General features: G+C 38.8%; 1 protein-coding gene across 5 annotated transcripts in view; it reads left to right on the top strand.

Moving 5' to 3' along the window:
* MBD5 (methyl-CpG binding domain protein 5) overlaps positions 1 to 14,672 on the top strand; it is a 161,859-nt gene that overhangs the window by 106,384 nt on the left and 40,803 nt on the right. For all 5 annotated transcript variants that reach the window (XM_087950063.1, XM_026673501.2, XM_026673499.2 and 2 more), the window contains 3 exons: positions 6,900 to 7,002; positions 8,123 to 8,303; positions 10,313 to 12,466. In XM_087950063.1, the coding sequence (XP_087806189.1) occupies positions 6,900 to 7,002; positions 8,123 to 8,303; positions 10,313 to 12,466 (2,438 nt within the window). The remainder of the gene's footprint in view (positions 1 to 6,899; positions 7,003 to 8,122; positions 8,304 to 10,312; positions 12,467 to 14,672) is intronic.

Genomic DNA, 14,672 nt, shown 5'->3' with positions numbered 1-14,672 from the left:
GAAGGCAAAATTGCTTAGTAAAAGTGCAGAGTAGGAAAATTATAAATAAAATGCACATATCAGGAAAAAGTAATATAAAATGTCCATGAACTATCTGAATTGGTTTTTTTTTAAACTACATAAATCCACAACCTAACATAGTTGAGAAAATAAGAAATTGGGGGAAAGTAAACTTGTTATAATAATGATTAATACTACATTTGGTTGTGATAAATGTGGATGTTATCGCTATCAAAACAAAGTTAATGTCTCATTTGAATCTATAAATTAAAAGATATTTTAGATTACACAAGACACTGAAAATGGGCATTGGCTGAAGTGACAAAGGAGATTGTTATAAAATAGAATTTAAATAGAAGTAATGAATACACTGGCAACGTCCTTGTTAAAAGGAGAAGATAATTGGATAATTGTGAGAAGCAATTTGCCAGTAGGTATAGCCTTACAATCTAATATTATAAAAATAAAAAAATAAGAATCTAATATGGTACAAAACAAAGAAAATACTATTGTTGCACATAAGCCATGTAAGTAGTCCTCAAGTTATAACAGTTAATTTAGTGACTGTTCGAAATTACAATGGCATTGGAAAAAAAGTGACTTATGACTGTTTTTCATATTTACAACTGTTGCAGCATCCCCATGGACATGTGATCAAAATTCGGATGCTTAGCAACTGACTCCTATTTATGACAGTTGTGTCCTGGAATTATGTGATCACCTTTTGCAACCTTCTCACAAGCAGCCGGATTCACTTAGCAACCGTGAGAGTAACTTAACAACTGCTGTGATTCACTTAACAACTGTGGCAAGAAAGGTTGTAAAATGGAGCAAAACTCGCTTACCAATTGCCTCGCTTAGCAACAGAAATATTGGGCCCAATTGTGGTCGTAAGTCAAGGACTACCTGTATTATCATTCTTAAGAAGTAAAAATGGGATAGTATTTTATGTTTCATTAAATATATGTCAACCCCTCAAAATAAAGACTTTTAAGACTGGAAGGAAATGTGCTGGGTAGCTCTGAGCAACATAGTAAGGTTACTTTCTGGTCAGTGGACGTGTTTGACTTCACTTGATTACGACAGTATTCACTTGGTTAAGCTGTGAGTCCTGTACTGGAACAATTTTCTGAGAGTTACCTATGACACATCATCATCATGACAAATATTTCAACAAATCTTCTGTGTTTGCCTATTCTTTTATTACAAGGGCAATATCCAGCAACCTTCAAAATAGCGATTGAAGTATTTGGTCCATTTTTCCCACTCATTTCTTGAAATGGAAGAAAAAGAAAAATGAGATATTTCATCTTGACCTAATAATAACATTCTGTCCCATCAACATTTTAAAAAGGAAAGAAAGAAAAAGTTAGAAGGCAAGAATGTGTTTAAGGTTATTAACATGACTAAACAAAAAAATTCTTTTTCTCTTTGTTATAAAGTCAGTGTCTACATATTGAATATGTCGTAGATGTATACCAAGACCTGGAAATCTGGGAAAAAAAGAATAAAAATTAATACAATACATGAAAACAAATCATACACTCTGAATCATATTGCATGCTACCTCATGTCATTTTCAGCTATTGTTCCATTTTGCATGTTAAGGCTATTAAATTAGCTTAACTGTATGGTGTTATCCTACAAATTAAGCTTTCTAATTTATATCCTAGACGCTATATATAGTTTCCTATTGTTCAATGTTATTGCTCTTTAAAAAAATCTAACAAGGCAATTTTTAATTACATTACTGAGCAGACATAGCTGGAGACAGAGATATAGGTAATCCTCATTTAGCAACCATAGTTGGGGCCACTGACTCAATCATTAACCACAGAAGGCCCTATGTGGAATCACAATTGTTCTTATGTTCTTACTTCAGTTTCCTTTGCTTTACAGACATTTGAAGGTCATAAATACAAAGATTAGTCACAAAATTACTTTTCCATCATTGTCGTAACTATAAATTGTTGTAAACTAGGTATTGGCTAAATGAGGACAAGTTGTAGAGATATATATTCTGGCTCATATGGCCTGATGCATATAATATTGCCAAGATTGTCTGTCTGAAACTATTTCTTTGTCCTTATAAGCTGCTGCTTTTGTCATCAATGTCTTTCGTTAGCTTCTTTTTCAACTGCCTTTGATTTTTTGAGGCATCAGAGTCTTTTTCTGGTGGTTCTTGTCTTTATCTTATGTGTCCAAATTATTTATGGTTTAGTTCATTATTAACTGCTTCCAGTGAGCATTTAGACTTTACTTCATCTAATATTGAATTATATACTTCTTTTTCTAGCACAAAGTAATCTGAATAGTTTTATCCTGCACAACAGTTCAAAGATAGCCATTTTCCTTCCTTCCACCTTTCTGATTGTCCAGTTTTCACAGGCATGTGTTACAACAAGTAAAACACAGCCTTAACTATATGTGCCTTTCTGTGCACTTCAGCATTTTGTCTAGATCTGTCATCTCCCAAGCCCCTTTGTATTTCATGTCACAGTCATCATCCCTGTGAGTTTTTGACACTAAGAAAATAAACTCTGATAGCTTTTCAACTTTTTTCTCTACCTATTTGCATTGGCAGTGCCCGTTGGCATAATCTGAATGGGTTTTTTTTTTCATATCAAAGAGCAGACCAGCTTTTTCATTCTTATTCTTTCACCTTCAACAAAAGAGATGCCTTAATTCTTCCATTGATCCTACCATCAAAGTGGAACCATCAGCGCATCTGAGGTAGTTGATATTTTTTGTCAAAGCAATTGTCATCCTAACTTCTCTTAGAGTCCAACACTTTTCATGATATGTTCTACGTACAAGTTTTAAAAAATGAAATGACAATATATAACTTTGGCACAGTCTTTTTCCTTTTGTGAACCATTAAGTTGTTGCTGCATAATCCTTTTTTGTTTATTTGTTTCTTGGTCATCATACATTTTTCAGTAGGCAGATGAGGTGACTTGGTATATTGATGTTTAAGGGCTGTCTACAATCTGTGATACTTTACAGAGTCAAGCAAAAATAACCACATTTTTGGCATTCTGCAGTCTTTTCCATTATCCTTCACTCATTAACAACGTGATCTCTAGTGTCTCTGACTCTTTTGAATCCAGCTTATACACACGTTGGCTTTCATTCCATGTGTGCATGAAGTTTGGATTGTAAAATCTTGAGAATTATTTTACTAGCATGTGAGATGTTCAGTCACATGAAGATAGATATTTATATTATGGCATGTTACATTATGTAAAATAATATTATTGAATTTATTCCAATGAAATCCATTTAACCAGTGTACAAATACTGTTACTGTATGTCTTGGTTTTAATAGATAGTATCTAACTTTGTGTCAACAACTACATAATCTGCAGTAGAGGCAAAGCAATAAATCTAGTATCCACAGATTGAAAATCTGACTCTATTTTTGCTATGACCGAACATTTGTATTATAACTTCTCTGTCAAGTGTTCCTAGAACTTGGCACAAGTATAAAATCCATTATATTTTTGGCAAAGGACTTGGGTAATTGCCAGCTGATTGGTATGTTAAGCAATTTGAAGCTTTGCTTCCTTGGAGCACATGCCATGGCATGGCATGGTCAGAATAGCAGCTATACTATCAGCTTTAGTAATCTTTCAGATTCATTTGATTTATATAGCAATAACTGATCTGTGATTAGTTTACTGTATCAGATATAAAGCAAGGCATAATTTTCTTCAACAGCATATTTGGAAGGAATAGTGCAAACAATAGAATGGAGAAAAGACTGGAATTTTGCAAAAACATGAAATAATACTTAAAAGCAAATGAAAATGACTCCTGGAAGTTCCAAATTTTACACAATTAAAGGGAGATTTCATTCATATTGTAGTTTTCAATGGAGCTATATTTATTTGAACAGCATATATGTAATTTATGTTAATTTATGTGTTTTGTTAGAGTACCACATGAAGTGTTACCTAAATTAGGCAACATCCAGTTCCAACAGTCATTCATTGTGTTACAGGTAGTCCTTGGCTTAGAACCATCCATTCAGTGTCCATTCAAAATTATGGCAGTGCTGAACAAAGAGACAACCTGTACCTGACATTATGGCGACTGTAGCATCCTTGCAGCCAGTGATCACACTTTGGATGTTTGGCAATCCACTCACACTTAAGACTGACTATAGGGACACTGCAACTGACTCACCTGCCAATCTTCTCCCCACCCCCCACCCCGCCTTCTGCTCTGGTTGGATCCCTGGGCCTGCTTCTCACTCAGCTAGGTCCCACAGGCCATCCCGCTGGGTCCCTCTCCCTTGGGCCTTCTCTTTGTCCCATCATGTCTTGCTCCACTCATCTCTTCCTTTCTAATCAGATAATGCATTGCACAGCCTTCTTATACAGAAACTGCCTTGTGCCATCAGGAAGCGAGTGCCATTTTGTAAGCAGCTGCAGTTCTTGTAATCTGAGAGTTGCCTTTCCAAAAGAGCACCCAGCCAATGCAACACACGGCCACCTCACGCCATTCTGGAAATGGCTACCATTCTCACAATCTTTCAGAAGATCACATGTCACATCAGTTGGACACTGTTTCAGAAAAATGATCTTTGGAAGAGGTAATTGGTGTAAGATGTAACCAGGAGGATGAGGTCCAAGGATGTGGGTCTCAGAGGATCAGGAAGCTGCACAAGGGATGCCTCAGGGGTGGGGGGTGAGGGCATCCCAGAAAAAGCCATGTGTGAGTTGGGGAAGTGTTGCAATGCAGGTCTGGGCCTGTGCCAGGGCTCCCCCACTCCCTGAGGCACCCTGCTTAATGACCTGCACAGTTGGTTAATGGATCACAATAGCAAAAGCCAGGAATGTGGTCATTAAGAGAGATGATCATGTGTGGGCATCTCACTTAGCGACCACAACTGTTTATCACCGTAATTCCAGGCTCAATTGTGGTCATCAGTCAAGAACTACTTTTAGCACTTCAAAGTGAGAAATATCAAGTAATTAATAATCAGGACTTATCAGCTCATCTATGGAAAATCTGAAGTATTTTAATGAAGGTAAAAATCTGTCAAAACACAATAACACTATAAAACAGTGATGCCATGATCCCAAAATTTTGCAATATTTTCAACCTTTCTCGTCACCTTGATACCACCAATTCAGGAATATCCTTAACAATTTAACTAAAATAAAATTGAAATTCCTGAGAAATGCAGTGATTTTGAAGTGTAACATTGACAGACTACACTCCAGGTTTGGTTACTCACTTTCTTGCAAGGGAGAAAAAGTTTGTGTTTTAAGCTTAGTTCTGATGTGTGCAAAATTTCAATATCCAATCTTCTTCAGAAAACAATTAGATAACATTCCTTGGTGCCACTTTATGCTATACTTTGAACATCTGTACATTATTAGGTGAACTGCTTTTTGAACTAGGGTTAGAAATGGAAGGTAAAGAATATCCTGATTTTACGTAATATATTTTTAGACCTCAGTACCCTCACAGCTCCAGGATGCCCCAGAGCAGGGGTCTCCAACCTTGGCAACTTTAAGACTTGTGGACTTCAACTCCCAGAATCTCAGCAAAGCTGGCTGAGGAATTCTGGAAGTTGAAGTCCACAAGTCTTAAAGTTGCCAAGGTTGGAAGACCCTGCTCTAGAGGACAAGATCCTTCCTACCCCATAAGATGATTGAAGGGCAAGATATCATCAGTCGCAGAATTCGGCTGGTTACAAATAGCAGGCAGAATTTTGAGACTTCTGAACAACAGAAGAACAGGAAATGAGAGTCTCTTTTATTCCATTTCCAATTATGCAGTAGCTTGCTTGGGAGTACTGTGCATATATCCCAAAATAAACTGTCACTGTTTGAGTAGGCCGAATACGTAAAATGGATTGTGCTCCAGATACCTTTCTACTTACTGTATCCTTTATGCTGACTTGTCCAGTAGTTATAAACAACCTTTCACTACATATAGTCTAAGCCATGGTTGACCAAACATTTGGCTGGGCTGGGCTGCATAGAGTGAAATGGAATTGTCTTGGGCCGCATATAAAATATATAGTATAACTAATGTATATAAACAATAAACTTCCTTTATTATATTTTTTTATTATTATCTTGTAAGGCCACACTACCAGATGTTCAAGACCGCGTGCAGCCCGTGGGCTACAGATTGGACATGCCTGATCTAAACAAAAGCATTCCAGAAACCATTTCTCTTATAGACTACATTACTATCCAAATTGCATTGTGCGCTAGTGAAGGGATCTTGCAGTAGGTTAGTGATGTTGGTTAAAAACAATTATATGATATAGAAGCTTGAACGTGTGTGAGTGAGTGTGAGAGGGAGAGGGGGGATGAGAGAGAGAAAGAGAAATTCTCCCAGTATGGGCCTAATTCTCTGTCTGAAATAATTGAACAATAGTTCCACAATACATCTATGCATTAAATTTATTTATTTTATGAGATTTGGAGGCCACCTGATTCCCAAACAACTCTGAATCATTTAACATTCAAGAACAAGAAACAATGAAATAGAAAATGAGATTTGGAAGAAAAACACAACATTCACAAAAACTCTCAATTGTCAAAATAACCTTTAGTGTCTTAACAATAATCTCATATTCAAATTATATATTAAATATGTGATGACTGACATATGCATACTGAATTCATTATAAGTTAACAAGTGATAGTCACAGTATTCAGAAGAACTAAAATCTCAAGCTTTGAATGCTTGTTGCAAAATGGCCAGAGAAAAATGCGTTAAAAATACTGTTCTAAATGGAAAAAAATATTCTTCTTGACTTCTTGATAAATTATATTGACTGTTATTGCTTTTTAATCTGCTACTTGAACTGTTAACATAAGGTGCTTCTAACACTAATTGACATAGATTTGTTACATGTTTTATTCTTTCAGTCCTAGTGGGTCTTTATTGTCCTGTTTGGAGCAGGTTAAAACATACCTGTTGACTGATGGAACATGCAAGTGTGGTTTAGAATGTCCTCTCATCCTTCCTAAGGTAAAATTAGATGTTTAAATATACTAAATGAAAAAGTAACATAACTTGAAATGTATTGGGTTTTAAGTACTAACAACTCCCTATCTATTATAAGAAGGTATTATCCTTCCTAATTGAGGTTGATAGATGTTGACGATGAATATAAGTCAAATACTATTTAAATGTTTTTGAAATTGAACACAAACTGATTTAGGAGGAGAAGGAATGGGTGGAAGGAGAAGTAGGGCATGGGATATCATAAAAAAATAACGTGACATGATTGGCCAGTAGAATAATGTACAAAAGCACACCTTTGTCAGATCAGTTTTCTTAGTTGCAGTTCTACAGTGTAGCAGTTCCAAAGTTCCTTTAAAAATAAATAGCTGTACTCTTTTCCACATTTAGAAATAGGGTTTGAAAGAAACAATAGATAAAGGAGAAAAGTATTGATGGTCCAAGACAGGAGAACAAAACCCTGTAGTAAGAAATATTTTTAAGCTACAATTTAAACAATGTATTAGAAAATTTTGTGGAGAACAATTGGTACTGTGGTTACCTTAATCTTCTGGATCAGAAGTGGGCAACAATTCCCATCTTTATCCCCTACCACCACCTCCTTCCATGAGCCAGAGTGGGCAACTCTTCCAGGTTTTCCTTGTTCCCCTGGCAGTGTTTTGTTGTTGTTAATATGTTGAATGGTTGAGTTTTTTGGAGGGTAGAAGAATTATCGTAATGCTTTAAACCAATCGTTTCCGATCTTGACAATTTCCAGATATAAGAAGTTCAAATTTCAAAATTCTCAACAGACAAACTTAGATGGAAATTCTGAGAATTGATATCCCCCTATCTGGAGGCTTTAAAATATTAAAAGAATCCTTAAAACAGCAGAACATCATCCCACAGATTTTCCAGCACTAAGTCAAAAGGATCTCTTAAGTTCTATGATAAAGGGTTCATGAGTCATATAATCAGTTACAGGTTGCTCTCCAGGTACTCTAGAAGGGCAGCTCTTTTTTTAAAAAATAACATTTTATTTGATGGACCAGTTTTAGAAGAAATTAGATAATGTTTCAGTTGCCGTTGGATCAGTGATCTTAATTAGGACCACTATGTAACATTATGATTCCAACATTATTTTAAGGTATTTAATTTTGACCCTGGAGTTGCTGTAACACAAAGAACAGCTGAAGATGTTAAAGCAGATGAAGATGTCACTAAGCTATGCATCCATAAACGGAAAATTATTGCTGTGGCTACCCTTCATAAAAGCATGGAAGCACCACATCCCTCATTGGTTCTAACTAGTCCTGGAGGTGGAACAAGTGAGTTCTCTTTCTCATTACAGGGAACGAGGAAATCCAGTACTGATATGCATGCCATTTGCATAAGTAAAGAGGATTATTTAAAAAATCACAAAGGTTGATAACTTTTTATATAGGCATGTCCATCTGTTTATGAGAGACATTTATCCAGGCTTTGAACTATCTTGTCTTAATCCATCAGTTTTAAATTTACCTCCACTTGGAGTGGAATTTAAAATATTATGCATACCAGCTTTATGTGCAAAGGTCTATGGTTCACTCCCTAGTATGGTAGTTATAGAGAGCTATTTAGATAATACTTTTTTGTAAGGTGCAAAAAATGGTTGTTTTGGTTAGAATGATCCTGAGCTATGGTATTAGAGGCTTCATCTGTAAAAATATTTAGATAAGTAAATCAGTGTGACAGTCCCATATCTTGGCAAAATGCTGCAATTCTGGGAATTTACTATGCATGGGAAGTAGCTATGCTATCAGCATTCTGTGAATACAGGTAATCCTTAACAATTATGCAAAGTTACAATAGAGCTTTAAAAAAGTTACCTAGATTTGTTCCTCATAGGTTCACTCAGCCTTCCATCCTTCCGAGGTGGGTAAAATGAGGACCCAAATTGTGGGGGCAATATGCTGATTCTGTAAACCGCTTAGAGAGGGCTGTAAAGCACTATAAAGCAGTATCTAAGTCTAAGTGCTATTGCTATACTTATGACCATGGTAGCAGCAGTCCCATTATCATGTGATAAAAAATTGGGCACTTATCAATGGTTGAAGCATCCTAGAGTCCCATGAGCATCATACCCAGGGGACTTTGAACAAGCAATTGGGGGAGGCCAGAAGGTGGCAAGAAAGGTAATAAAAGATGGATTTGTTTTAAAGAGTTGCAGACAGATGCTACATTTGCACCTCTGGCATCTCAAAAGTATCCTTGTAATATAATTTGAAGCACGCACAGGCCTAAAAATCAAACCAATCTTTATTAGAGCCATGGTGGTACAATGGTTAGAATGCAGTACTACAGACTAATTCTGCTGACTGCTGACTGCCAAGCAGTTTGGCAGTTCGATTCCCACTGGCTCAAGGTTGACTCAGCCTTCCACGCTTCTGAGGTCGATAAAATGAGGAACCAGATTGTTAAGGGCAAAATGCTGGCTCTGTAAACCACTTAAAGAGAGGGTCACAGGGGTATTGTCATGGCCATTCTGAGAAGGGGCTCATCATTCCTCAAGCACAGCTGCATGGAGAGAAAGAGTATCATTGTAGGCCTTCCTGTGCTTTGAGACTTCCAACTATGACAAGTGTCCCATGGGGGAGCATAAAGAATATGGAGGACCCAAGTCATAATGTTATGCTATGTCAAGAGGTAGACAATTAAGTACAGTCTTAAATATTTGTAGTATATGTGAAGGAATCCAATTTTAGGTGCTAGTGGAATCCATAGGGAGCCAATTCAGAGTAGTTCAACTTGTACCTGAACAGAATTTTGCTTAGACCAAAAAGTCATATGCATGGTTTCATATAGAAATGTAGGCCCACAGGTGCCATACCGGTATCATTGTGATATTTTTATTTCATATGGGATAAAGGAAGTTATTTGATTTTTCTAGCTGAATTGCACAATTAACTTTGGTTAGATCTAAAAGTCTAAATAATTGGTTGTATTACCTAGTTCCTACAACATTGAATGCTCCAATTGTCTACTGTCGATACTATAGAAGGGCTGCAGAGATCAATTTTCAATTGATTGAATTTCTGTTCCCAGTTTGCTGCAGTGACATAGGTCTTCCCTGAATTGGGCACATCAGAAATGATGGGCTTCAGGATAGGCATTTCTGAGAACTTTGAAGATTGAAACCATACATTTAGACAAGTGTAAGATAGGGAAAACGGTAATAGGGCATATATGGTATACAGTATGTGAATGTCTACCAGAATTCCTGGTTTAAGTGATTTAAATTTTATTATATGAATTATGTAGTTGTGAAATAGTAATTTTCATGTTTTTTTCAAATCAGACATAAGTCCAATAGTACCTTCACGAGCGGCAACTCCAAGATCAGTGAGGAATAAATCACATGAAGGAATAACTAATTCTGTGATGCCAGAATGTAAAACTCCTTTCAAGTTGATGATGGGAGCCTCAAATGCCATGGGTAGGTTATATGTGCAAGAGATGACTGCAAGCCAACAAGAACTTCATTCTGTCTACCCTAGACAGAGATTGGGCAATAATGAACACGGGCAGAAGTCGCCATATCGTGGCAGTCATGGAGGAATGCCGAGTCCAGCGTCATCGGGATCACAAATATATGGAGATGGTTCAATCTCACCTAGGACAGATCCACTTGGAAGTCCAGATGTTTTCACAAGGAATAATTCCAATTTTCATGGAGCACCCAATTCTAGCCCTGTTCACATGAACAGGACCCCTCTATCCCCACCCTCTGTTATGTTACATGGTTCTCCTGTGCAGTCATCTTGTGCAATGGCTGGAAGAACTAATATACCTCTTTCTCCAACTCTGACCACCAAAAGTCCAGGAATGAAAAAACCCATGTGTAATTTTTCAGCTAATATGGAAATGTCGCGAGCAGTGTTTCACCACAAACCACCTCAAGGCCCGCTACCGCCGCCACCACCGCCACCACCACCACCTTCTTCATGTATACTTCAGAAAAAGCCATTAACATCAGAAAAGGATCCACTTGGCATTCTTGACCCCATTCCCAGCAAGCCCATGAATCAAAATCCTGTTATAATGAATCCAAGTACTTACCATTCAAATGTCCACTCTCAGGTACCTGTGATGAATGTAAGCATGCCTCCAGCTGTTGTTCCTTTACCAAGTAATCTCCCTTTGCCAACTGTAAAACCTGGTCACACAAACCACGGAAGCCACATGCAAAGAGTTCAGCACTCTGCTTCAACTTCTCTCTCGCCCTCACCAGTAACGTCACCAGTTCATATGATGGGATCTGGAATTGGAAGGATTGAGGCTTCACCCCAAAGATCACGCTCTTCTTCCACATCATCAGATCATGGAAATTTCATGATGCCAGTAGGACCACAGTCATCTTGTACTAATATTAAAGTCCCTCCTCGGTCACCAAGATCAACAATAGGATCTCCTAGACCATCCATGCCATCAAGCCCTTCCATGAAGATAGATGGATTCCACCAATATAAGGACATTCCTAACTCATTGATTGCTGGAATGAGTAACGTGTTGAACCCTTTGGGAAATGCAGCTTTTCCACCTGCGTCTACCGGAAGTGGGTCCGTGAAGAGTCAACCTGGCTTGCTGGGAATGCCTTTAAATCAGATCTTGAATCAGCACAATGCTGCCTCTTTTCCAGCTAGTAGTTTACTCTCAGCAGCAGCCAAAGCACAGCTAGCAAATCAAAATAAACTTGCTGGTAACAATAACAATAACAGCAGTAGCAATTCTGGAATAGTTGCCAGCAATAGCAGCAATGACGGACATAGCACTTTAAACCCCATGTTTCCACCGACCACCAATGTGCTTCTACCGACGAATGAAGGGCAGAGTGGTCGAGCAGCACTACGAGATAAACTTATGTCTCAACAAAAAGATCCTTTGAGGAAAAGGAAACCCCCAACCACTACAGTGTTGAGTTTGCTTAGGCAGTCTCAATTGGACAGCTCAGTGGGCGTTCCAAAATCTGGCCCTGATTTGATAAGAAAGCAAAACCAGGGTTCATTTCCCATCACATCAATGTCTCAGTTACTTCAGTCCATGAGCTGCCAAAGCTCTCATATGAGCAGCAATAGTATTTCTAGTTGTGGGAGCTCAAATACTGTTTTGCCTTGCTCTGCTAACCAACTACATTTTGCTGATACTACTATGAGCTCGAGCACTCTTCCGAATTCACTGGCACAGGATTTACCTTTGAGAGGGGAAAGTATGCACTGCCTGAATTCAAACACTAATTTTGGCCATTGCACTAGTCCTGGCCCAAATAACCATCTTGCAGGATTAATAAATCAGATGCAGCCTACTGGAAACTGTGGGGTGCTCAATCAGTCGGGAATGACTTTAGGAAATTCATTACATCTGAATCCAGCTCATCCACGAATCCAAGCACCTTCCACTAAAGTGATACCAAACAGCATTATGAACAGCTGCAATCAAACCAGTCCTGAATCAGGTACGTTGCCCTTTTAAATTATGGCGTTCCTTGTCTTTTAATGTATTGTATTGGGTTTGTTAGTTTGTACAATGTATTAGCCACCCATCTTGCCACACAATAAATCTGGACAACTTATAATATTGAAAGATAAAAAAACGTTATAATTCATAACAATATAAATATAATATTATAAAACCAACCAAGCTAAAAAGATGGGGGGAGGGAATGCGATGAGAGGGAAAGAAGGTGGGATATGTCATTAATCACCCACAGCATGAAGCCTCTCCATTGAAGGTCCAAACCAACTGGAAGAGCCAGGTTTTTAAGCTCTCCTGGAAGGTCAGGAGGGTTGGAACTGACCTCACTTCAGGAGATAAGATGTTCCAGAAGGCAATGGCAGATTGGACCTTGCCAGATGGAATATCTTGACTGATAGGGCCCACAACATGCCTTCTCTACCGGCACGGGTGGGGCAGGCCAATCGTAGTGAGATGAGACTGTCGCTCAAGTAGAAAAGAAGCATTTTAAGAAGAAAGCACAAACATTTCTTTGTCTGTACAAAAAGAAAACATTAACATAACTTGGACCCAGGATACAATCTAAGTACAAGTCAACTTTGTATGGGCAGTGTAATTGGAATTTATAACGAATTTATAAAGAAATTGAAATATATAGATCATAAATTTCAGTTGTGTAGTTCTGCATAGTCATATTAATTTTTAATCTTTTGCTTCCAGATAAGGCGTGTTTATTAGCTGTTTAATTATTAGTCGTGGTAATAGCAACTTATATATCAGAGGAACTGGCAACTACCTAAACCAGTGGTGGCTAACCGTTTTGGGCTCCTGTGCTGAAAATTGTGTGTGTGTGTGTGTGTGTGTGTGTGTGTGTGTGCACGCTCCCATGCCAGCACCCAGAAGGCAATGCGCTCAGCCCCCCCATGCCCCCCTGTGCATGCGCATGTAATCCCACCCCCCTGCCACTCCCTTACCTGTACTGCGCGCCTCCCAGCTGATTTTCGGCCTCCCAGAGGCTCGAGGGAAGCCAAAAAATGGGCCCGTTTCATCACTTCCAGTATTTCCAAAAATACGGGAAGTGACAAAACAGGCCTGTTTTTCAGCCTCCAAAGGCTGCAGAGGCTTCCCTCGAGCCTCTGGGAGGCTGAAACAAGCCTCAAATGGGTCAAAAATCAGCTGGGAGGTACGCATGCGCAGTGCAGTTAAGTTTGGCTGGGGCTTGCATGCCCGCACAAAAGGCTCTGCATGCCACCTATGGCACGTGTGCCATAGGTTTGCCATCACGGTCCTAAACAGTAATTTTTTTTCCTGTGGATTTCTTGAGGTGTTGTCTTAAACTCAAAATACAAATATTCCCTGCAATGAACATTATGTTTTAGAAAGCTTTGCCTAAGCTGTTTTTTGGATTGGATAGATATTTATCCTGGCAGCATACTACTTTATAATGCCTGCATAACGCAAATTTTTATGGACTTTGAAATTTTTAAATATACAGTCAACTGTATGTAAGTTAGCTTTTATATAATACTGGAGAAGTATCTATTATCTTTCTACGGATCTTCTATGTCAACACAGCAGTTCAGAACTGAGAAGCAGAAATAATGTTCATAGGATATTGATACTAATTTTATGCAGGGATGGGATTCTACCAGTTTGGACCATTTCAGTAGAACCGGTTGTTACGATTCTGCGCAGTTTGGAAAACTGGAAAATCATACCCCTGGCTGGCCCCGCCCCTCTCCACTCGCCCCTCCCCTCTCCACCCAGGCAGTCCTTATGGCGCATGCATGACCTCGTGTGCACGTGCGACATCGCTGACTGCATTCTCCCCCACCCTGCCCAGTCGCTCCTTACAGTATTCCATTTTTTTTTTCTTCACGACAATCAGTTGTTCTGACGATCAGCTGTGCCGGTATCCCCTTTACTGTCTTACTGCTTCACTCAGGAGGCTTCCTTGAGGCCCAGGAAGCAAAAGGGGGCATGCGGTGGGGTGCTGTGTGGCCTTCCTCGCAGTCCATTTTTTGCCTCCTGGGCTTCAGGGGAGCCTCCAGGGAGCAAAAATGGCCTCCGAGGAGGCTTCCCTGAGGCCCAGGTGGCAAAAAAAATGGAGGGGGGGGGTTTGCTGCAAAAAGAAAAAAAGAAGCAGCAGCAGAAGAAGCCACGTCCACAGAACTGGTAGTAAAAATATTTGCATCCCACCCCTGACT

Source organism: Notechis scutatus, chromosome 1 (assembly GCF_049901735.1).
Source record: "Notechis scutatus isolate UNSWTSFEM ecotype Mainland chromosome 1, rNotScu1.2, whole genome shotgun sequence".
Taxonomy (NCBI): domain Eukaryota; kingdom Metazoa; phylum Chordata; class Lepidosauria; order Squamata; family Elapidae; genus Notechis; species Notechis scutatus.
The sequence above is the reverse complement of the archived record's forward strand: the minus strand, read 5'-3'. Positions and strand labels throughout refer to the sequence as shown.